Source organism: Hermetia illucens, chromosome 5, assembly GCF_905115235.1.
Source record: "Hermetia illucens chromosome 5, iHerIll2.2.curated.20191125, whole genome shotgun sequence".
Classification (NCBI taxonomy): Eukaryota; Metazoa; Arthropoda; class Insecta; order Diptera; family Stratiomyidae; genus Hermetia; species Hermetia illucens.
Window position 1 is genome coordinate 10,987,919 of NC_051853.1, and position 25,656 is coordinate 11,013,574.

At 46.8% G+C, this 25,656-nt stretch overlaps 1 protein-coding gene across 1 annotated transcript in view; it reads right to left on the reverse strand.

The window, feature by feature from the left end:
• Positions 1 to 25,656, reverse strand: part of LOC119656936 (mucin-2-like) — an 81,137-nt gene that overhangs the window by 31,457 nt on the left and 24,024 nt on the right. The window contains exons 4-5 of the mRNA XM_038063635.1: positions 6,785 to 11,527; positions 1,663 to 2,178 (exon numbers count right to left, since the gene is read on the reverse strand). Of these exons, the coding sequence (XP_037919563.1) occupies positions 1,663 to 2,178; positions 6,785 to 11,527 (5,259 nt within the window). The remainder of the gene's footprint in view (positions 1 to 1,662; positions 2,179 to 6,784; positions 11,528 to 25,656) is intronic.

The window sequence follows — 25,656 nt, forward strand, 5'->3', positions numbered from 1 at the left end:
GGGTGGGGCCAAGTATGTTTGTGGCCGTATCCATGATGACGTTCTTCAGGTGATTGTGAAGATCATTTGTTGATGCTTCATCTCTAGGTCCTCTGTTGACTGCGGTTATTGCGGCATCCATTTCCCTCTTATAGGTGTCGCGGAGGGTTGTGTTGTGGATGGCTTTAGTGTTCACTCTCACCTGCCTGTCAGAGGGGATTCTAGGTGGTATTGTTATTCGAGCTCGGAGCACCATGCCAACGAGATAGTGATCCGAATCTATATTGGCCCCCCTATATGTTCTGACATTGATCAAGGCTGAGAGGTGGCGGCGTTCGATCAACACATGGTCGATTTGGTTGAAAGTGATCCCGTCTGGAGAGGCCCACGTATGTTTGTGGACCACTTTCCGCGCAAACCAGATACTTCCAACAACCATTTCGTGTGACCCTGCTAATTGAATAGTCCGCAGTCCGTTATCATTTGTTTTTTCGTGTAAGCTATGGGAGCCAACGTATCGCCTGAATACGGGCTCCTTCCCTACTTGGCTGTTAAAATCCCCAAGTATGATTTTGATATCATATCTGGGACAGGCTTCGAGGGTTCGTTCTACTGCCTCGTAAAAGGTATCCTTCTCCGACTCTGCAGTCTCCTCTGTAGGGGCGTGAACGTTGATGAGGCTTATATTTCTAAACTTGCCTCGCAAGCGCAGAGTGCATAGCCGTTCGCTTATGTTTTCAAAGCCGATAACAGCAGGTTTCATTTTTGGCTGACTAAGAAACCTACTCCGAGCACATGGTTTACTGGATGACCGCTATAATATATGATGTAGTGGCTCTTCTCCAGGAAACCGGTCCCTGTCCATCGCATCTCTTGCAACGCTGTTATATCAGTCCTATATTGGGACAGGGTATCGGCCAGCTGCTCATCAGCTTCATCTCTGTACAGGGAGCGCACGTTCCATGAGCAAATTGCGCAAATCGTTATTCCGTGTTCGTTCCCGGGTCCGTCGTTTTAAAATCCGTCCTGTCCGAGGCTCCTGTTGTGACTTCGTAACAAGTTGTTTTCCGTGTAGGGTTGTCAGCCCTACCCAACCCCCAACCTGGAGGACCAGTTGGTACAATTTGTCCCCTTTTTAGGCGCGGGAGACTCGCCTTCATCCTTCTCCGTCTGCAGCTTTTCGTTAAGAAAGAGCTCCCAGCGGTCACCACGTGGAGGTGGAGATAGGGTTTGGTAGTAGAGCCGTTGGTGTTGGTTCAGCAGGCATTTCCCAGGTTTTATGCTCCATCGTGGGTACCAATCCACGTTTCGCCCTGGGACCTATACTATACCTATACTACCCTTTATGCCATTGAATACCTTACTCTTGTCAAGTATCTTTTACAGTAAACCAAAGAAAAAGATTCAAAATAAATTGCAAGTGGTTTTCATACTTTTTATAGCGTTACACTACTACGATGTGAGGAAATTAAGGACACCTAATGTTAAGGAGGTGGACTAGTTTTCTCTCAAATACTAGGATGAAACCGAGTGTATCTCGAATTTTATACTTTCTTTGCAAGAAGCACAAGAACTGCTCAATAGTGATGCCCCGATCAGTATTTTAATTTGTTTTCCCTGGGGTTTTTCTGCATACAAAATATTTAGGGTGCACACACCCGGCGAAAGGCATGAAGATCAGACCGTCATCACATGTTAGATGCACGAGAGAATAAGATCCAGTATCTGGATCTTGTATGCATTTATAATAACTGGAACAATCGTAAGATTCGGGATCGTCTACTAACCAGTTGTCTTTTGTACATTCCTTTTGGGGGTCTAATTGTCTGACAGAGGAACACTTATAATGATTTTCCGGAACACACATATGTAAAAACGGTTGGAAAACTTCATTTTCAGGACATATCAGTTTTTCTGCAAACAACTCTCCATTGTTTTCTTGGCACTTAAAGTAACCTTTGCAACCGGTTATATCAGAAGCAGGGAAAAGTCCAGTTTTGGTACATTGAAAGATAACACCATTGTCTATACAAGTCTTCTCCGTTGGATCGAACTTTTCATTCAAACTGCACTGTTTCACCGTTGCCCGAATTGATCCGTCGACTTCCTTTTCACAAGCGATATAGCTTCCGTTATCAGATGATGATGGATCTGGGAAGTTTCCTATATCCTGGCATCGTAGATGTTCTCCATCCCAAGCTGCACAGGATCCAATGAGCAATGTTATGATGAAAGCGGGAAGCATAGTTTCAACAAGCCGACACTCCTCTGTCTTCTTATAAAATTCTTCGAGAACTACGCTTTACCATGTTTTTCATCCGCTTTTTATATTTAAACTTAAATCCAATTTATCTAAAGCACAGAATTAATTTTGAATAATCGAAAAGAAATTAATCATTTCCATTTAATTTCAAGCTGAATCCTGATATGGTTTTTTATTTAAAAAAAAAAATCCTTTAATGTCCAATTTTTCGCTATTTCTGTTGAAAATAGATATCAATCTGAAAAAAAAGTGATCACCTGTTAATTTTTATTTTTCTTTCTTTATGATCTACAGAATTTCAGTCGCAATAAACAGGTCATGTTATTTACATAGCATGCTGTTCCCAAGCCCAAATAAAGGAGGAGTATTTAAGGCAACGTACTTTGTACTCTGCAAAGTAACATAAAAATAAAATGCTGATATCAGGGAAAAAGATAAATAAAGTGCAGTTGGAGATACGTCATTACGCTTAATCCCGCCTGCTCTTTTTTGGTGGCAGATCACTCGAAAGGCCGATCAAGAAAATGCATTTAATGTGATTAAAAAAAAAATATATCTGGTGACCCGGTCTGATTATGCTTGAGGTTAAAGTGGCATAATTCGGCAAGCCTCACACGACCTCCTCGCGGTGCCCACTGGAAATCGGCTGACGAGGATCTGCTTATCATGGTCATGAGTTAGAGCCACACGGATCTGACGGGGGGATGCGCCGAAGCAACAGGCCGGGGATTGTTCTCCCTGTACAGGAGAAAGTGTTAATAGGACCCCAAGCTAAGGTGGGACAGTATACGCCGACGGCTGCGTGGCCTATGTGGAGCTTGGTCTTTAGCTTGCGAACTCTGAATACCTTGGGCCCCTTCCGATTTAAATAAGACCCTTACCCTGGTGGCTGGGCTAGCCAGGGTGGGGACATTCTTCCCGGACTACTGGTGGGGCCAAAATGAGGACACTATTATTATAAAAATCAATAAACGGAGGATGAGCTGCTGGTATTCAGTCAGGAGACAGTAGCTGTCGAGAGAAACACACTCGGTACCAGCCGTAGCACCGATGTGCTGAAATCAACCGCATTGACGTCCCAGAGCGCGGCGGCAGACGGACTAGTGGTTTCCAGCTTGCAATCCACTGTCGTCAAGCTTGCTGTAGCGAGTACCAGACATAGTACTCCTAACCCGCAACCCTGGACGTCGGGGGATCCCTTAAAAGTAAAGACCGACAAGAACGTCGGTCACCGGCTAAAAAGCGAAGGTGCACTGGCTCAAGGACAAGTATTAGAAGGCCATGCATATTCTAAACAAAATTGCTAAGAAGGAGGAAGCCGGAACTGTCGACGAGCGGAATGCTAAAGACCTCGGTAAATATCACGCAATTGTTGAAGAATACAACAGCAAACGCCAGGCATGTGAGCAGAAGGCGAAGCACAGTGCTCTCAAATACAATCGATCTCAAGACGAGGTCGGACAAGATCACAAGCGGAGCAGAGTAAGCAAGAGCTCGGACCCTAACCAACATCTGGAGAAAAGTGTACAGCAACAGCCAGCCGACGAGCCACGAACTGCGAAACCTTTCAGCAACGTAGCCAGGAGCCAGTCACATGTGGCGATGGCGGATGGTAATTCAGCTAGAGGCAAACTAGCGCAGAGGTGTAGACTAGTGTTGAGGCCAGGCTGTCGGAGATGGTCATTGAGCACCTTTTGAATGCTAAAGGCAAACACACGAGCTCCATCCCCTGCTTTGACCCCTCTCATTTGGTCCGCGGATTCCACGTTATAGCTTGCGAGGACCAATTCTCCAGAGGCTTTCTCGGTTCGTACTTCGTTAAGATCAGCGTTTTCCGTTCCATATAATCGTGTAATGCCTGGAGGCACTAGAAAAGGTCGACTATAAAGTGAGACTCGTAGTCAAGAGCGCAAAGGTGAAAGTGTTCTGCTCTGAAAAACCAGACCATGACCTGGATCCAATCGACGCCGCCAGCGAGCTGTGGAGAAGATGAGGATCGACAATCCGACGGAACTGACGAACCACCGACGCAAGCAGATTATGCTGAGGGCAACGCAGATAAATCTGCAGCGCTCAAAGTGCGCCTCAGTTAACCTACTGGACTTCCTCCTAGACGATATTCCACAGCACAGGAAACCCCGATCAGGACAGACCCAAAGCATGCATCCTCTCGAAGAAGAATCTGCACGCTTTTCTGTGTCCGGACCTGAGTTCCAGCGACATACTCGTGGTCAAGTTGGAGCATTCTTTGGTTTTATTGCTTCAAACCTATCGGTGTATAACAGGGGCAGTGCACCAGCCCTATATTCCCCCAGCTCGGGGAACCGTGACGGTTGGGAGGCGGTCCTTGGTATCACCCTAATAACCGACAATGGGATTCTTAGGGTGGAGAAGTGGAGAGTGTCTGTCCAGAGACCCTTCTCAATCACAGTTGGATACTTTTCAGCCTAGATTTCGCCACAGAGGTCTCCAAACCCTTCAGAGCCCCCGGGAGGAATGAGCGGGCTGTCCAGTCCATAGGGTGGGTACATTCGGTGTCTTGCGGAAACTGTCAAAGGCGGGATCTACTTGGCGAAGGCTTACCACTTGTGTCAAATCAAGGAAGATTTGGCCCGCTTATAACATAGTCCGATTACCAGAGTTCCTGCGCCGCACGCGTGCAAATGCATACAAGATTACAGCAACCTTAGAGGGGACCATGTCGCCAGGCTCGACATACCCTACAATTTACGTCGACAAAGCTGGGGAGAAAGGAAGAAACCATTAGGACACACTGAGTAAACCATTCTTTAGGGAACTCAGAGCGCTGCAGGTGGGTAGAGCTTCTTTCCTTCGTGAATGCTACGGGCTGACTCTGAAGATATGAACCGTCTGGGCTCTGTTTCCCTGCTCCCATAACAGCAGCACCAATAGTTTGTGGCAATTAGCGCTGTATTGGGCTCCTTGGAGTGGCCTACTTACCTACGCTGATCGATCCCTCACAGCAGAAAGAGCAGTGGCGGGATGATGTGTCCAAGAGAAATATACTTGGAACCAATGGGTAAGCGCACTAGCATATTCCTAGCAGAAATATAAGCCATACGAAGATGTGCCTCCTTCAACCTCCAAAGGAAGTATAGGGGCAGAACATTGTTATTCTGATCGACAGCCAAGCGGCGGTGAAAAGCTTGGGTCCAACCAGATGAACTCTACACTGGATACTCTGGGTTGCCGGCCATGTTGCGTTGGAAGGCAATGGAGCGGCAGACGCACTAGCCAGGAAGGGAGCAAGGGCACCTCTATAGGGGCCAGAATTCTTCTGCAGAATTGGAAATGGGTTTAGGACGTTGACGTTGAAAAATGAACAGGAACGAATGAAAAGCTTTACTGGACGAACTTACCAGGAAAGGAACAGTTTAGGGTACTCATATGGGGACACGAACCCAACCGCTCAAAAGATTGTTTAAACCCAATTAAGAAGAGTCTCCGGATCATACTGGGGATACTCATTCATCACTGAAGGTTAACCTATCATCTGTGGAAACTAGGGATATCTGCGGGAGCCGTCTTCAGATTTTTTTGAGGAGAGGGATGAAACCGCCAGATAAGTTCTGGAATAGTGTCCGTCACTAGTACAAAGTAGATAGATTAGATAATCGGCAAGGAGGCGTGTCGAAGGCATCTCGCGCAAGTGCAGAGACGAGGAGCTTCGCGGGTGGCGACCGGATACCACACTGTCTCTGAACTGGCCGTGATGGAGATTGCGGGAGTGATCCCCGGTGGCCTTCTTGTTAGGAAGCGTAAAGCGATCTACAAGCCCAAGGGAGAGGAGTCAAGGAAGGTGTTGCTCGTGGAGAACGACAACACACCCTGCATGAGTGACAACTCTCTTGCAAAATGAAACTAGAGGCAAATGGAGTTCGCGGGTCGTTGGCAACGTAGATGCGCGGCTGAATTGAAAGCATAGTGAGACTGACTATCCCTTACCCAGTTGGAAAGGCACGATCTCTGGATTGTGTGTTTTACAATGGAGTTGTGGACGACGCTTATCACACCGTTTTTCTTGTGGAACGTGAAATGGAGTTTGTTAGCAGCTCTATTTAAACAAAGAGGATTTCTCTCCAGACAACTTTGTCGAGGAGATGCAGCGAATCGCTGACAGATGGAGCCGTATGGTCCCTTACGTTCGGGTCCTTCTTGTTGCAAAGAAGATGGAGCTCGACCGATGGAAGAGCCGGATGGCAGGGGGTTCCTTGAGCTGGTAGTTCCCTTCCTCCTCTCCCCTCTCGTTGGTGAAAGAAGTCCCTCGGTAAGAATAAAATTCGTTGTTAAGAAAAACTATATTTGGATATGACGCCTTAAAACAACCCTTAAACTAGACTTAATCAATTTCGAGGCTAATTTACTGCCTCTGATGAATACTTAAATATTCAAATCGAAGATGGGGTGCACAATAAATAATGTAACTTATATCTCTAATTATACATATGGGGGATCTCTACTTGAGTAACTTCTTATAAATAACTCCACTGCTATTGACATCGTCAAAATCAGATCAAGCTCAGGGTGCTATACATAACATATACTCTGCCGAGAAAATTAGCCCAGGAAGACAAGACTCCCTCCTTAAGAAAAATTTTCCATCCCCATCGGACACGCATTGATAGTACTTCGTTTTATCCACTGGGTCAGGGAATCTTTGATAGGTAGTGCAATTCATCGGTGATGGGGTGATAACCGGAGGTGCGGTTGGTGTTGTGGTTGTAGTTTTCGTCGTTGTACTCGTTGTGGTGCTTTGTGTTGTCACAATTGTCGAAGTAGGGGTCGTTATAGTCTCGGACTTTAAACAAACCTTGACATGGGGATCAAACATGTATCCCTCACGGCATGTCATATGGATTGCTGTGTAACTATTTCCGGTCCACTGACATGAGTAGAACTTGGTTGCATCCAACGGATCTAGGAAATTTCCTACCGTTGTACAAGTGAAGACAGGTGGAGATACGTTACCACCATCCGTTGTAGTAGTTGTTGGCTCTGTAGTTGAAGTGACTTCCTCCGTTGTGGGTTCCGTGGTTGTTGGAGCTACACTCGTTGTAGATTCTGTAGTCGTAGAGACTTCTTCCGTTGTAGATTCTGTAGTCGTAGAGACTTCTTCCGTTGTAGATTCTGTGGTTGAAGGAGCTACACTCGTTGTAGGCTCTGTAGTCGAAGTGACTTCCTCCGTTGTGGGTTCCGTGGTTGAAGGAATCTCACTCGTTGTTGGTTCTGTAGTTGAAGTGACTTCCTCCGTTGTGGGTTCCGTGGTTAAAGGAGCCTCACTCGTTGTTGGTTCTGTAGTTGAAGTGACTTCCTCTGTTGTGGGTTCCGTCGTTGAAGGTGCCTCACTCGTTGTAGGCTCTGTAGTTGAAGTGACTTCCTCCGTTGTAGGCTCCGTGGTTGATGAAGCCTCACTCGTTGTTGACTCTGTAGTAGAAGTGACTTCCTCTGTTGTGGGTTCTGTGGTTGAAGGAGCCTCACTCGTTGTTGGTTCTATAGTTGAAGTGACTTCCTCTGTTGTGGGTTCCGTGGTCGAAGGTGCCTCACTCGTTGTTGGCTCTGTAGTTGAAGTGACTTCCTCCGTTGTAGGCTCCGTGGTTGATGAAGCCTCACTCGTTGTTGACTCTGTAGTAGAAGTGACTTCCTCCGTTGTGGGTTCCGTGGTTGAAGGAGCCTCACTCGTTGCTGGCTCTGTAGTTGAAGTGACTTCCTCTGTTGTGGGTTCCGTGGTTAAAGGAGCCTCACTCGTTGTTGGTTCTGTAGTTGAAGTGACTTCCTCTGTTGTGGGCTCCGTCGTTGAAGGTGCCTCACTCGTTGTAGGCTCTGTAGTTGAAGTGACTTCTTCTGTCGTAGGTTCCGTGGTTGAAGGAGCCTCACTTGTTGTTGGCTCTGCAGTTGAAGTGACTTCCTCCGTTGTAGGCTCCGTGGTTGATGAAGCCTCACTCGTTGTTGACTCTGTAGTAGAAGTGACTTCCTCTGTTGTGGGCTCCGTCGTTGAAGGTGCCTCACTCGTTGTAGGCTCTGTAGTTGAAGTGACTTCTTCTGTCGTAGGTTCCGTGGTTGAAGGAGCCTCACTTGTTGTTGGCTCTGCAGTTGAAGTGACTTCCTCCGTTGTAGGCTCCGTGGTTGATGAAGCCTCACTCGTTGTTGGTTCTGTAGTTGAAGTCACTTCCTCTGTTGTGGGTTCCGTGGTTGAAGGAGCCTCACTCGTTGTTGGTTCTGTAGTTGAAGTGACTTCCTCTGTTGTGGGTTCCGTGGTTGAAGGAGCCTCACTCGTTGTTGGTTCTGTAGTTGAGGTGACTTCCTCTGTTGTGGGTTCCGTGGTTGAAGGAGCCTCACTCGTTGTTGGTTCTGTAGTTGAGGTGACTTCCTCTGTTGTGGGTTCCGTGGTTGAAGGAGCCTTACTCGTTGTTGGCTCTGTAGTCGAAGTGACTTCCTCCGTTGTGGGTTCCGTGGTTGAAGGAGCCTCACTCGTTGTTGGTTCTGTAGTTGAAATGGCTTCCTCTGTTGTGGGTTCCGTGGTCGAAGGTGCCTCACTCGTTGTAGCCTCTGTAGTCGAAGTAACTTCCTCTGTTGTGGGTTCAGTGGTTGAAGGAGCCTCACTCGTTGTTGGTTCTGTAGTTGAAGTGACTTCCTCTGTTGTGGGTTCCGCTGTTGAAGGTGCCTCACTCGTTGTTGGTTCTGTAGTTGAGGTGACTTCCTCTGTTGTGGGTTCCGTGGTTGAAGGAGCCTCACTCGTTGTTGGCTCTGTAGTCGAAGTGACTTCCTCCGTTGTGGGTTCCGTGGTTGAAGGAGCCTCACTCGTTGTTGGTTCTGTAGTTGAAGTGACTTCCTCTGTTGTGGGTTCCGTGGTTGAAGGAGCCTCACTCGTTGTAGCCTCTGTAGTCGAAGTGACTTCCTCCGTTGTGGGTTCCGTGGTCGAAGGTGCCTCGTTCGTTGTTGGCTCTGTAGTTGAGGTGACTTCCTCCGTTGTGGTTTCCGTTGTTGAAGGTGCCTCACTCGTTGTAGGCTCTGTAGTCGAAGTAACCACCTCCGTTGTAGGTTCAGTGGTTGAAGAACCCTCACTTGTTGCAGATTCTGTAGTTGAAATAACTTCTTCCGTTGTAGGTTCTGTGGTTGATGGAGCCTCACTCGTTGAAGACTCTGTAGTTGATGCCACTTCTTCCGTTGTAGGTTCTGTGGTTGATGGAGCCTCACTCGTTGAAGACTCTACAGTTGACGTTACTTCTTCCGTCGTAGACTCTGTAGTTGAGTTAATTTCAGTCGTTGTAGATTCTGTAGTGGAAGAAATTTCTTCGGTGGTCTCATCGGTGTTGGTTGTTTCGGTAATTGGTCCTTCAGTACTACTTTCAACGGTAGAACTTAAATCAGTTGAGGTTGTTTCGGAGCCTTCCGTTGTAGTAGACTCCCAAGCTATTGTTGAGTCGGGAGTCGTAGATTCACTTTCGGTAGATGCAATGTCGTCAGTGGTTGGGTTGATTGTACTTCCCTCAGGAGTGATACTAGATTCTGGAACAGAAGTTGTTCCGTCGGTTGAAGTAAAGTCAGTCGTATCTGTGGATTGATTCGGCTCCGTTGTAGTTCCTGTGCTGTCAGTAGAGGTTGGTTCTGTATCTGAAGTATCCGTTGATTCAGTATATTCTGTTGGGTCTGTTATAGTTGACTCGGATGTTTCTGGAGATTCTGTTCCAGCTGGAGTGGATTCCGATTTCTCAGTTGTAGATTCCTCAGTTGTAGATCCATTTCCGCTTCCCTCAGACGTAGTACTTTCACCGTCATCTGTGCTCGCTGTATCAACTGTAGTTCCATCAGTTGTAGTTGAGTAATCTTTCTCGGTTGTAGACTCGATTTCAGGTGATGTTTCTTCGATTCCTGAGGTGGTCGATTCTGACTCTTCAGTAGTTTCGACTGAAGATTCTGTTGTCGCAATATCGGTTGTTTCTACAAGAGTGGATTCTGTTTCAGTGTTTTCTGTAGTTGAGGTTTGACTATCGGTTGTTGTGTCTTCTCCATCATCAGTGGATTCGGTTCCGACATTTTCAGTTGTGCTGGATTCAGTCACAGAACCTTCTGTTGTTTCACTGGTAAGCTCTTCTGTTGGTTTAGTTGTTCCACTTTCCCCTCCATCTGAAGTAGTAATATCTGTCGTTGATTCCACACTTGTTTCGGAAGTTGTAGGCTGGGTGCCCAGACTGGGAGAAGCTGTATCATCTTCAGTTGTGTCTGAGTTTGTGCTGGAATCAACTGTGGTCTCATATTCAGGTGTGGTGGATTCGGTAAAATTTGGTTCAGTTGAACTCTCAGTTGCCTTAGTTTCGTCGGTGGATGAGACTGCAGTATCTGTTGTTGTAGTATCAGGTGTAACCGTTGTACTTTCTGTAGTTGTGGGATCCGGTTCCTTGGTGGTTGTAGAAGGCTCAGTTGTTGTAGTTGTAGTAGAGGTGGTAGTATCCTCTGTGGTTGTTGTAATTTCTTGAGTTTCTGTCGTCGATTCTGTAGTTGTTGTCCCCTCCGTTGTAGTTGTTGGTGGTGGTGGCGTCTTGCGGCATACATAATGTTTAGGGTCCACACATCCAGCCAAAGGCATGAACACCGAACCGGGATCACATGTTAGATGCACGAGAGAATAAGATCCGGTATCTGGATCTTTTATGCATTTATAGTAGCGGGTACAATCGTAAGATTCGGGATCGTCTACTAACCAGTTGTCTTTTATACATTCCGTTTGGGGGTCTAATTGTCTGGCAAAGGAGCACTCATAATGATTTTCCGGAACACACATATGTAAAAACGGTTGGAAAACTTCATTTTCAGGACATATTTGTTCTTCTGCAAACAACTCTGCATTGTTTTCTTGGCACTTAAAGTAACGTTTGCAACCGGTTATATCAGAAGCAGGGAAAAGTCCAGTTTTGGTACATTGAAAGATAACAGCATTGTCTACACACGTTTTCTCCGTTGGGTCGAACTTTTCGTTTAAACCGCACTGTTTCACCGTTGCCCGAATTGATCCGTCGGGTTCTTTTACACAAGCTACATATCGTCGGTTATCAGGTGATGCTAGATCTGGGAAGTTTCCTGTATCCTGGCATCGTAGATGCTCCCCATGCCAAGCTGCACAGTTCACAATGAGTGAAGTTATAACGAAAACGACAAGCATAGTTTGAACAAGCCGACACCACGCCGTCTTTTTATGATACTCTTCGAGGACTGCGCCTTGAAATCTTTTCGATCCGCCTTTTATATATAAGCTTAAATCAAATTTATCTAAAGCGTGGAATTAAAAACAAATAAGTGAAAATAAATCAATCATTTTCACACCAATCATAGCTTGAAGTGTTGGTATCAACGATTTTATGCTAAATCCTGATATGGTTTTGTTATTTCGAGAAAAATTTTCATAAATGTCCAAGATTTCGTTATTTCTGATCAAAATAGATATCAATATAAATAGAAAAATGACGGTTGGTTAATTTTTATCTTTATTTCTTTATGATCTACATAATTGCAGTCCCAATAAATGAGCTAATAATACTTTGTGCTGTAATTCCAGAATCTTTAAAATTTGATTATCAACTTCATTCACGTTTTTCGGGAGAGTTCTTTTGAAAAAATCAACCCCTCAAAGAAGAAATGACCACATGCTTTTGCTATTCTTATCAAAGATGAAAGATGGGAGAACTCAATTTCGAGATATGGAAATATTTCTGGCCCACAATTGGTTCTATATTTTTTTAATTGACTTCACTGTGGAGTAGTGACAGTAGTGATCCATCTGGTCTACTAGGTTCAGGGAAAGTAATATCTTCCACGGTTTTAGAAGGTATCTCTTTTGATAGATATGTGGAGGAAGGCTAAATAAACTTGGAATTCTTAGTTATCAGTCCTAACAGATCTCCGCGTTCGCATCCAGCTAGCCGTAATAGTCCACTCCTTAAAATATGCGGAGACCACCCGGACACGTAGACTTGTAGAAGCGACCTGTCTAAAGCAACCACTCTTGTCTGATCCGATAGAAGAGTTTAGTTTGCTGGTAAACTCTTCCGGTCGATTGTATTCCGCTGAATAATAGGCCTTCACCCGAGCATTGCCTAGGACATTCTGCCGGGTGATTGTCTGAAGCCACAGGAGTTAGACGCTCTGGAGTTCATCGATGTTGGGGTATGCTAGAACCTGGGGTGGCTACAACCTTGCCCAGTAATCCCTTCTTTCGTCTCCTTGCTGTTGGAGCATCGGGCAATTCCCCGATCTTCCGAGCGATGTCTTTATATCTGAATAATAGATATCTAAACAGGGTATACCATGAAGATGAAGAAGGCATATTGTGACACACAGACCGCTATTATTAGTTTGCCGGCGGAATCAGCTATTAAGTTAATTACCGCGGGCAAGGTAAGAGTAGGTTGGGTCGTGTGCAGGCTCAGGGAGCAAATATCTCTAAAGAGATGCTTCAGATGGCTCGATTTCGGCCATTTCGCGGCGGCATGCACTAGCCAGCATGATAGGTCGAGGAGTTGCAGGAAGTGTGGGGAAGAGGGCCACCTCATCAAAGATTGCACCGGAGATCCACGGTGTATGCTATGTAGTGGGAAAGAGGGCGTGGACGACTGGCATGTTGCGGGAAGCAGCAGATGTCCGGAACCGCACAGGCAAATGAGATTGATACAAATCAATCTCAATCACGGAGGCAGCTCAGGACCTGCTCTCGCAAACCATTCGAGAGTCGAATGTGGATGTCGCGGTTATTTGCGAGCCGTACAGAAACCACGGCGGTGCGACTTGGGCGGTGGAGGCGTCTGGCAACGCCGCAATCTGGGCGTGCGGAAGACAGACCATTCAGGAAGTCATGGGCCCCCCGGCAGCCGGTTTTATAAGGACGAAGGTCAACGGCGTCCATATTTACAGCTGCTACGCTCCTCCTAGTGCAACCTTAGCACAATATGAGGAGATGTTAGACAGTCTGGTGTTGGACGCTAGAGACCGCAGCCCTAAAATCATTGTAGACGATTTCAATGCGTGGGCCCTGGAGTGGGGAAACCGATCGACGAACACCAGAGGTCAAATTCTGTTGGAGTCATTTGCGGAGCTGAACATAGTGCTGGCCAACGTTGGATGCGTGCCCACCTTTCGAGGAAGAGGGTCGGGTTCGATTGTTGACCTGACATTTGTTAGCACTTCACTGGTGAGGGAGATGGCTTGGCAAGTGAGTGAGCACTACACCCACAGTGACCACCAGGCCATCTTCCTCCGCATTGGGAACCGGGGAAGCAGGTAACGACGCTCTGGAGAAGGAAAGGCTAAGGCGGTTGGCTGGTCTATCGGAGCTTTCGACGAGGAGACATTCCTGGCCGCATTGGAGGGAGCCCATGATCCGGTTGGAACAGCGGTGGAAAGGGTCACACAGCTGTCTCAGCGTGTAACCGAAGCATGCGACGCTACGAAGCCACGACGACGTTTGCACCACGGCAAGAGCCCAAACTACTGGTGGAACACGGAGATCGCCGCCTTGAGATCCTCTTGTCTCCGAGCGAGGAGACTTTCCCACAGGACAAGGGGAAGGCCGGAGCACCAGGAGCGTGAGGAGGAATACAGGGATCTGCGAAGCAACCTTAAGAAGGCCCTTCGGAGAAGCAAGCGGGAATGCTACCAGAAGTTCTGCATGGAGGCTAATACGAATAAGTGGGGTACAGCCTACCAAGTTGTAATGAATAAGATCCGCGGACGAAAATCACCTCAGGTGACATGCCCACGGCTCTTCTTGCAAATAATTACAACTCTTTTCCCACAGCAGGAGCAGGACGAAAGAGAACCCCAACTGGCAGCTCAGCAGGACGTCTTCTCGATCCCTGATGTTACCGAAGAGGAACTTTGGGAAATCTGCAGACGTATTGGAGACAGCAAGGCTCCGGAATTGGACGGAATTCCGAACAGGGCTCTGAAGGTGGCGGTCAAGGCCATACCAAGGTGGTTCGCAAGCACATTCGAATCGTGCATGGCGGAAGGGGTGTTTCCCGCCCAGTGGAAGAGGCAGAAGCTGGTGTTGCTAACGAAGCCCCGAAAACCACCCGGCGTGCCCTCTTCATATCACCCTATTTGTCTCTTAGACACCATGGGGAAGATGTTGGAGAGGGTGATATACAACCGGATGCTCCCGTTCATCGAGCTTGCGGGTGGTCTTTCGGAGCGACAATATGGGTTTCGGCGAGTCCGTTCTACGGTCGATGCAGTAGCAAAGGTCGTGGAATTGGCTCGAAATCCAATGGCTATGGGCAAATGCTGTGCTCTGATGACGCTGGACGTCAAAAATGCTTTTAACTCAGCCAACTGGGGCTAGATTAAAGGCGCTTTGGACAAACTGGGTGTTCCTAGTTACTTGGCCCGGCTCACCGAGTTTTACTTTTCGGACAGACTTCTCTGGTACGAGACGGATGACGGGCCGAAGGAGTACATTGTGACAGTAGGTGTGCCTCAAAGTTCTGTATTGGGACTGCTGCTGTGGAACATAATGTACGACGTAGTGCTTGGCTTTCGCGTGGCGGAGGAGACAACGCTGATTGGTTTTGCGGACGACTTGGCGGTAGTTGCAATTGCAAAGCATCCCGAGGACGTGGAGCTTTATGCAAATGAAGCCATTCATACCATCAAGTCATGGTTACGAATGGCCAAGCTGGACCTGGCGGACGAAAAGACGGAGGCGGTCCTCATTACCAACCGTAGGAAGAATAACACGGTTACCATCCAGGTTGGTAATCGTGAGGTCGTCTCAAAATCGGTTGTCAAATACCTGGGGGTGATGATCGATGCCAAGCTGAGTTTCAAGGGACACTTGGATTATGCGCGAGAGAAGGCAGTAAATGCCAGCTCATCCCTTGCTAGGATGATACCTAACGTGGGAGGGCGGAAGTATAGTCGCAGGCTACTCATCGCGGGAGTGGTGAGGTCAATCCTGCTATACGCGGCCCCTGTCTGGGCGGGAGCGTTGAACCACGCTGTCAACCGGAGGAAGATATGTTCGGCATATCGGCCAATTGCGCTAAGGGTGTGTAGCGCATTTAGGACGGCGTCGACGGAGGCAGTGTGTGTTACCGCAGGAATGATCCCTATAGATCTTCTAGCGAGCGAGGCACACTGGCTCTACGAAAAACGGAAGGGAAATCGAGCCGAGGTGAATGCGGATTTCCGAAAAGCCATCAGGAGAGAGTTGTGTGGCAAGTGGCAACAACGGTGGGATAACTCCGACAAGGGCAGGTGGACCCATACATTGATCCCGTGTATCGAGAAATGGGTCAACCGAAAGCACGGAGAATTGAATTACCACCTGACACAGTTCCTTACGGGACACGGTGGCTATAGGAAGTACTTGCATCGCTTCGAGTTGGACGAGTCTCCCAACTGTCCTGAATGCGGTGCTACACTCGAGGACCCGGAGCACGTTATGTTCCATTGTCCCAAATTTCTGCAGCAGAAAAGGAGTTTGAACAGCATCTTAGGAGCGGACATCGAGCCTTCCTGCTGGAGTCGGAGGAAAACTGGATGGCGGTAAATGAGGCAGTAGCCGTGGTGCAGACAAAACTCCTGGAGTTGGATCGAGCTCGGAAGGCAGCGCGACGGAGACGTGACATGGACGAGCTGGTATAGCGAACCAGAGCCTGCCCCGCGAAGTAATACTTCACGGTGGTCCCGCGGGGAGGGGCGGAAGAGTGGGGGTGGTTTTAGTAGGTGTGAATCCCACACACTGCTGCAACCCGGCGCAGCAGCATCTTTCTAAGATTTCCACCTTCATCCATAAAAAACAAAAAAAAAAGGGGGATACCATGGTGTGGTAATTTTCATTTGGTTTAGCCCCTCCATCAGCTCTGGACGATCCTTCATTATCTCTCGAATTAGAAAGTGCATTTCAATCATGAGATTTTCAAGCACTACCTTAATTCTCCTAACTCCTCCACATAGGATCCCACATGGGCCGTTATGCTTTGCGCAAGCATTGCTCCAAAAGGCAACCGAAACTATCCTTGGCGTTTTCGGGCGATTCGTCGTACGACGATTTACAGTCGCTAAATTTTTCCGGGGCTCAGGATTGATTGCTGTCAAATTGCTATGTAACTCTCGTTTTACGAACCGACGGTGGTGCCATACGTTTCCACTTAGAAGGGCTTATCCCAGATAACCCCGCTTTTTGACCGTTTCTCTGGCAAACTGCCAGCAAGCACAGGTTGGCCATAGCTAGTCGGACTACGCGATTCTAGAAACGACAATGGATAGGGCAAAGACATGATAGTGGTCACTTCAACGGGGATGTTTCCCTTTCCCTGATCAGCACCAACGAGCGACGCTTCATATCCAGAAATTCGTTGTCCGATTTGATATGCGGTTGTAAGTGGTGAAAAGCCAATGGATTAAACAAAGAAGTGGCCAGAAGTCAGAGTCTCGATGTCTTTTGGATTGTTGGAGAGCAGAACAAGCAATCTGGAGTTGGAGTTCGAAAGTTGGAACAGTTTTTGTTCATAGTGTGGCATTTTGTTCATGCCGAGGCCCCTAAGCAGCAGCGCGTAGCAACTGGTATAAATTTCCATGTGGCCATTACAGCTACGATCTTTTCTGATGCTGCTAATATTGCTTCCTGTATTTCCTTGTTAGTTTAGTTCCGTGGTCTTTCTGCATCTCGGAGCACAATTCTTTCCTGACACCAAACCGCTTAAATGTAGCGAGCAATGCCTTGGTCGAAAGATCGCTCACCAATTCTGAATGGTCCTCCTTCGGACCGCAAGTAAGTCACCAATCAACTGCTGATTCCGCTGGCTCGAATATTGCACACATGTAAGGTACCTACGCAGCTAGTTAAGAAACGGTCCCTGGACGATTACCTACCTTGTCGTGGTGAGGGAGCTCAATGAGGAAGATCGTCTAGGAAACGAGAGATGACACCTGAAGCCAAGCGGTAATCAAAACCCCAAGCCAAAGCGTGACTACCGTGCCGAGGGCTGAATGGTCACAGGGGTTAAGATGTGGACGTGAACGGTGAACTCTGGGTACCACGCGAACCCCAGTTTCAACTAGCCTTGTCTCGGCAAAAAGCGGCTCTGCCAAGATCGACTTACTTTCCTCGATAAAACTGGCAACCAATTATGAGAAACCAAGAAAACAAAAATCTATTAAAAAACTAAAATTAAATCTCGACGATCTGATCCCGAGTGAAGAGGCCACCCTAAGCTTATCGATGGAGAACCTGAGTCTAGTCTCATATTTTCCACTTACTCAAGTGGAACCAATTTAATTGGAATGAGCCGAAACAGTCCCTTCTGTCAGCACTCCTGACCCCAGGGTCTAATCGGCGTCACCTGCTAAAGCTAAAGTCCTGCCCCCCTGGTAAGCACACGTCCACGGACAGGAAACTGCCTTCAGAAATGGTTATACCGATTGACACTAGACTTGGTGGGAACTGCCCAGGCATATTGTGAGTAATATTGTTCTTTCTGCAATTTGAGGGAGGGTCTCCATACATGCAAAAGGGGGTGTGCAATTTTTTTTCACGTAATATAGACATGTGGGGGACTAAATGAAAGGCCTCGATTAGTACTTATGAAAGCTCACTTCTGATATTTAATGTACACAGAGGGAGGGCAGGGTTGAAAAGTAGACATTTCTTTCACGGACCCATTCTCAAAAACTTCTCAACTGAACAAAAAGACACCCTCATTTGCGGGAATTTTTCCCGACTCCCCCATCAAGCGTTCTACTGAAGCTGGATATGGTAAATGGGAGGCGGAAGGCTTAGGGAAGTTTGCATATATTGGCTTCAGTCAACTCTGCTGTCACACAGTATGACACCCTAGCTGTCTATTAGAATCTCTTTGTACGACCCAGCGGTCGCTCAATACTGGGAGAGCTTATCTTCCTAATCGAACGCCAGGTATACTAAGTAAGTAATGAGCGTTGGACCGCCATCAAAAATGCTCTTTTCTCGATTACTACACTGGTGGTCGGCCACGTCCCGAGCGAGCCCTTTAAGATGTGGTTGACTGCGGGATTCTGGAAGCTTCCCAGTCGTTGCAAAGTAAGTAGCTAAAATAATCCTGGAACGCATGAAAGAACATCTCGAAAACTTGATCGTCAGAGAGCAGGCTGGTTTCCGCTTCAAATGCTCCTGCATGTGGTCAATATCGACATCCTACGTATCATTTAGAAATAGTGCGAGGAGTCCTAACCTTCGCAGCACCTGCTCTTCATCGATTTGGAGAAATCTTTCGAAAGCGTAAACAAGGAGTGTATCTGGGGTGCCCTACGTAGAAGGGTCATTCCCAAAAAAATAATAGCTATTATCAGACCGATGGCAAATGTCACGTACTACACCGAGGTAAAATCTCGGAGGATTTTGAGGTCGACGTCGAAGTTTGCTAGGGTTACATCCTGTCGGCGATATTATTTGTTCTTGCTATCAGTGACGTTCTTCATGCTGCCTTCTCCGCAGTACTTGAAGGAATTCAATGACGCTGATGGCTTTTTTTCTCCCTCTCCCTCGCGGGTAATAGACCTTTTCCAAATGACTTTGGATTTGGAAAGAGAGGCAAGTGGAGTTGGAAAGAAGCGGGGAGCAGAGGGGGTCATTCTACTCTCCCTATCTGCATTAATAGGCAGAGAATCGAAAGCGTTGATCAACTTGTATACCGAGAAACCTGGTTCCTGTGGACGGTAGTACCGAAGGGGATGTTGTCCGACGCATTAGCAACGCCAGATCTGCTTTCACTGACTTGTCAAAAATCTGAAAATGCAATTATCTCAACACCAAAATAAAGTTGAGACTTTTCTGTGGTAGTGTCCTTTCTGTGTTGATATATGGGAGTAGCACGAGGAAAGTGTATTCCACTGCTACCCAAGAGTTCCATGCTTTTGTCAATAATTTTGTCAATGTCAGCTCGTCGTAATAGTCCACTCCTTAAAATATGCGGAGACCACCTCGACACGCAGACTCGTCGAAGTGACTCGTCTAAACCAACCACTCATGACTGCTCTGATAGAAGAGTTTAGTTTGCCGGTAAACTCTTCTAGTCCCAATCATTCCCTAGAACATTCTGTCAGGTGATTGTCTAAAGCCACAGGAGTTAGTTGCTCTGGAGTTCATCGCTGTGGCGGTATGCTAGAACCTGGGGTGGCTACAACCTTGTCCAGTAATCCCTTCTTTTGTCTCCTTGCTGCTGGAGTATTGGGCAGTTTCTTGATCTTCCGAGCGATGTCTTTAGATCTGAATAATAGATACCTAAGCAGGACATCCCATGGTGTGGTCCTTTTCATTTGGTTTAGCTGCTCCATCATCTCTGGACGATCCTTGATTATCCCCTGAATTGGAAAGTCCATTTCAATCATGAGGTTTCCAAGCACCACCATTGATTCTCCTAACTCTTCCAAATAGAGTCCGACCTGCTGTATAGTTTGTAGTGAGTAGTCGTTATGCTTTGAGCAAACATTATCCCAAAGGGTAGCAATATTATCGACAGGTTGAGCAGTGTACGCAGCCCGGCAACCGAGACAATCCTTGATTTTTTTGAGCGCTTCGTGGTACAACGATTGAAAATCGCTAGATTTTTCCGGGGCTCAGAATTGACTGCTGCCAAATTGCTGTGAAACTCTCTTTCTGCGGGTCGACGGTGGCACCATACGTTTCCACTAGGAGGGCTTGTCCCAGATGATCCTATTTCTTAACCGTTTCTCTGGCAAATTGGTAGCGGGCTCAAATTGACTGTTCTGATTTGTTTCTATTCGGTCTACGCTATCCTAAAAACGACAATGGATCGCGGATGTTTCCCTTTCCCTGATCAGCACCAACGGGCGGGACTTCATATTCAGAAATTCCTTGCCCAATTTAGTCAGCGGTTGTAAGTGGTGAATAGCCTAAATTGATGCCATCAATGGGTTCGACCGGCCTTCGAGAGAACATTGGTCGGTCATTAACCTAAGAAGTGGCTAGAAGTCAGAGCTTGGATGTCATTTGGATTTCTGGAGAGTAGACGTCAGAGGGCTATCCCGATTCGCATGGTACCAATATACCCCTGGTTAGGTTTCGTAGAGCCACTTCAGATGAACCTCCGTGGATGCTCGCATCTATTCGCTTATATAACCCTTAGAGCATTCGCGTAGTGTATCACGATCAACAAGTCATAATGATTACAGAGTTTCCCCGTGCCACCACATGGAGGTTCTCCTCGGCCACTTGGTTTTGGTCTAGCGGGCAGGGTCTTCCTCGCACACGTTGGACATTTTGGAGGCAGGGTTGCTTTGTAACCGTTCAAGAGACGAGAGCAAAAATTCATGTTTTCTCCACCTTAGTAGGATTTGCGCCAAGTCAGTCTGTGGTTTAGATCTTGTATAAAGCAATTTTTAGGAGGAACTCTTGGAACTCTTGGAGGAACATCTTGATAAACAGGTAATGGGGAAAATAGCTTACCTTCTGATCTTCTCCAGAAAACGGAAGCACTTTTCCCATGTGACCCAGATCGATGTATTCCTACAATGTCCGCGGTGAGAACGTTGAGGATCCCGATCAATGCGCCTTTTCAACTGCTTAAAGTACCCGAACTCATTGTTTCTAGAATTTCCGAATTTCCGAAAGCGAACATTACATCATCTGTCTCGCGGAGTACTGACCTCGGGTAACTGAAACCGTATTTGTGTATTGAGAGCGCGTCCGCGATTATATCGCCGACACTTGGCCAGAGAGGATTCAGGCTAGATTCATTTCCTGAACTATCAACTGGGGTCGTCAGTGACACATTTGGACTCCCCGGCGTCGGCGTCGATGGGACGATATGAGCCAAGATCTAGCAAGGTAGTAGTTGTGACGAGAATCAAGAACCAACCCCTTCGGGACCCTGAACCGGTCTTAGTGGACCGCGTTGTCCCGAGCGAGCGCTGATCCATCCGTGAGTTCCGGGATAAGCTAAGCGTAGATCAGACTTATGGAACTAGGGTAGGAGCTATGTCACCGAAGGTACACCTGTGCCTGACTAGAGTGACCAGCTCCCTTGCACTCGATGAGCTGATGAAATTTTCATGGAGAATAATCATAATACAAAAAAAAATCGACGAAATAGTAGGAAAGGAGGAAGAGCTGACTGGGTTGGAGCGCAACACAAAAATGCGTCGTTCACGACAGCGACCACCGAAAGAGGCAGCGAGGGCTAAAATACCCGATGTGTCACCGAGGCGCTCAATTAACGAGGATGCTTTACCAAGTGGCGCGCCTGATGGTGTTCTGGAAAAAAGCCCAGTCGGAATCGCTAAATCTAAGCAGGTAGATTCGGACACGAATCGAATGCAGTCGATTGTCGATCGATCAGTCGTAGTTAAAGACGAAGAGGAAAGGCTCATCAGGAAATGCGCGACAGTGGTGAAGCGTATGCGGTCCGCTAAGTTCCTCTAGAAGAACGTCAGCAAAGGTGTCAAAATGGGATAATGGAACTGGAGGAACGCATCTCCCTCTATAGGGAAGCATGGTGAGCAGCAGAAAAGGGGTGGAACAACCTCACTTCCCGCTGATGATACTGCAAGCACCAAATGGATGACAGATACTGCAAAACGAACTATGGAAAAGCGGAAAGAGGAAGACGTGCCTGAAGGAGACATTATCCAAGTAGTTTCCAGGGCCCAAAAAAAGGAGGTAAGGAACGATAAATGGAAACACCTGGCTACGCCACTAAAGACCCGTATGCAGGGTATGAATGCGAGTAACCCTCACCAAGTGCCAAAGGAGTATGGACTATGGACACGCATCTCCAGCTTGCAAGGGTGATTGCACTCTTGCCGAGAATTACCGTCCTATTTAACACTTCTCTTGCTGTTCCCAAATCTTTTAAAAGTATCTAAATGACTGATTGTCCCAATTTGGCTATCTAATGGTGAAAGAGCAGCACGACTTTATTATTCATAGATTCACTGTGTCAAACCTGCACTACTTTACAGACTTCTTGTTCAAATGTCTAAATTCACGTCAGGACCTTTGTCTAAACTCACCTCTTGAAACGTTCCCATTTGTCTCTATTTACGACTTCACATCCCATTCCTGTTCCATAGGGCTTTATTCTGAGGTCTTTATTTGTTTTATACTTTATAAACTACCTTCCGTAGGAGGCGACTAAGAGGGATAGAAATTTGTGGACTAGTAACCTGGAAATTTTGAGACTTTACTGCGACCGAAACGTCAAAAACGCCTCGGATAGGGACAGACTTCGGCTATTGAAAACGGACAGTGATTGGCTTCTGGAATGGGCACAGGTTCCCCAATAACGGTAGCTAGGGTCCTTAGAATGCTCGCTTTCTCCAAGTTGAGAAGGAATTCCAACGATATAAACTGGATATTTTGGGCCTAATCGAAATAAGATGGTGGGACTCTGGAGAGTACTTATCTCCATCTTGACATCACTGGCAATGTGATTTTGTACTTTGGAAAGTCAAGTAGTAGCAAACACGAACCTGATGTCAGGTTGCTTCCGAATTCTACCGTTCTCTTGACCTGGGAGCCGGTTCCTGACAACCATCTAACTGCAAAATTCCGGTTCAGGTTACAGAGCATCACAAATATACAATTCTATACACGAACGGAGTTGTTTGATGCAGTGGATGTTTTCCACGGGTAATTAGCGGTAGCTGAGGAGAGGCTTCCTAAAGGTGCCATTGTGATCATGATGTGTGATCTGAATGTCAAGGTGAGATCTGACAACACTTTTTCGAACATGTCATCACGGTCTTGGTGATCACCATGGCTCGTAGATTTCTGCAACATCCACCACCTCGTTATTGGTGGCACATTGTTTGAGCACAGAGCCTGCCATTCAACTAACCGACACCGTACGAGCAATCAGATAAACCACTTTAGGATCAGCAATTGATTTAGGAGCTGTTTCCTGGATGTCCGTAACAAAAGAGACGCTGAAATCGGCTTCGAAAGGGGTCACCATCTGATGATCGATCGCTTACGATCGCTTGCGTTTTGCGCCCCCACTTCTCGCAAGATTGGAAAGCTGCGACCCCCCAAGTTCAACATCGACCGCTTGTATGATCCAGCTGTCACTTAACAATGGGAAAGCTATCTTGCTGATCGAACGATAGATATACTGACTAACCCGCCTGAGAATACCGGTGAGCATTGAGCCGCCATCAAAAATGTTGTACGAAATCGTGGAGGCGGTTCGATGAACAGGAGGGGTTGGAGGCTTTACTGACCACTGCGAGTGATGGCGAGACGTACTCGAACTACGATACAGAGCGAAACCCCGAAAAGTTCAGCGTGGTGGACGCCATGACAAGAGAGTTGCTATTGTGCTGTATACCGCACCACAAAAGGGCTTGCTTGTGCTCGTAAATTTTTCGAAGGTCCTCTGAAGGACATCAACGATCAACTTCTCATCCACCATGACGACCAACTGAAAAGGTGGAAAGAACCCTTCACCACAGTACTTAACCATATCACATCCTGTGAAGTTCACCTTCTTGTGGACGAAATGGTTAGTATGCGGATACGGACTGCTCCTCCAAGCAAAAAAGAAACCACCATCAATGGGCTCAAAATGAACAAAGCCGCTGAGATTGATAGCAGCTACGGCAAATCTGATGCTTCTATTCTTATGGAAATCTTGGCAATCCGAAATTTTTCCCGGAAACGTGAAGAAGTGAATAATTGTCAAGATTCCAAAGAAATTCACTCGTTTTGAGTATGACAATTGGTGGGGTATACCTGTGCCCCCAGCCGTTGCAAAGTCAGAAGCTAAAATAATACTGGAACGCATCAAAGAACATCTTGAAAACTTGATTGACAGAGAACAGGCTGGTTTCCGGTCCTCTACGTAGGAGAGGCATTCGGGATAGCTATAATCGGAGCGACATATGGGCAAATGTCATGTTCTATACCGAGGTAAAATAGTGGAGGATTTTGAGGTCCAAAACGAAGTCCACCAGGGTCGTATTCTCTTACCGATATTATTTCTTCTTCTTATCGTTGACTTTCTTTACGCTGCCTTGTCCGGAGGCCGTGAAGGAATTTAATGGACGACGACATCTTTCCTCAAACACCTCGACTATACTGATGCCATCTGTTCACTCTCTCACCGATTGACAGGGTGATAGACTTTGGCCAAATGGATTTGGAAGGAAAGGCAAATAGAGTTGGAGTGAGGGGAGCGGAGTTACCACACTCTCCCTATCTGCATTAATTGGCAGTGTGGTTTTTGCGAACCGTGGCACCGAACTGGATGTTATCCGGCGCATTAACAGTACTAGATCCGTTTTCGATGCCCTATCTAAAATCTGGAAATGCAGTTATCTTAACACCGAGATCAAGTTGAGATTTTTCTCTAGTGTTCTTTCTGTGTTGCTATACGGAGTAGCACATGGGAAAAGAAGTGCACTGTTAGTTAAAAGCTCCAAGCTTTCCTCAATATCTGTCTGCGTCGTATCATCGGAGTGCGCTGGTCTGACACTATTTCAAACGAAGTGCACTGTTATCGGAAGACGGAAGTGGCAGTGGATAGGTCACACTTTAAGGAGGGGCGACAACTGCATTGCGAGCTACGCCATGCAGTGGAATCTACTCTCCCAAAATGGTCGACGAATGGGTCGCCCCAAGGCCACTTGGGGCAGAACAGCAAAGAAGGAGTGCGAGCGTCTCGGGAAATCGTGGGGGGAGTTGAAGGGCATTTCAAGTAACCGCGAACGATGTCATAGGTGTGGTTGACGCAAGCAAATATGGTAGGGGTCAAGTTTTAAGCCCTTGGAAGCTCAACTTCGCGAGGTCGTGATATTTTAATTTTCACTCACATCTGGTCTTGATTGCTTGCAATCAATGTGAGGGAGGAGTGGAGTCGTCCCTGCATTTCATAGAAAGACGCTCTCCTCCTGTGCGAGATATTTTCAGATTCGTAACACCCTACTAGGCCGCAGTCAGGAAATCGTATGATCAGCCGTTTAAGGGGACAACACGATAACCCTAATATGAAAGGCCTAACTGCTTAGAACAGTGGCTCCTTTTTAATCTAACCTAATTGCATCCAAACTTGATTTTATCTCAAAATCTTAGGCAAACAACTGACTGCCAGATCTAGGTGTTCTCATTGCCGGTCTTTTACCCTTTTTATTTTCCTTCTGTCCCACTCTGTATGCACTCAATCCTGCTATCACTTCCAGTACTTATCAAAAACACTTAGCATACTTACTTGCACTAATAGAGACTTCCAGTAGTCTCGATTGACTCATATTAATTAATTCAGATTTAATTTTCATTGCGAGACCTTAAACTAAATCTGATAGTGAACATGTGTACATACCAAAAAACATGACAAGAGCTTCTTTTAGAAAGACGTCAATCAATTGGATGCATTGTATGTGGATTAAATTATCACAATTGAAATCGG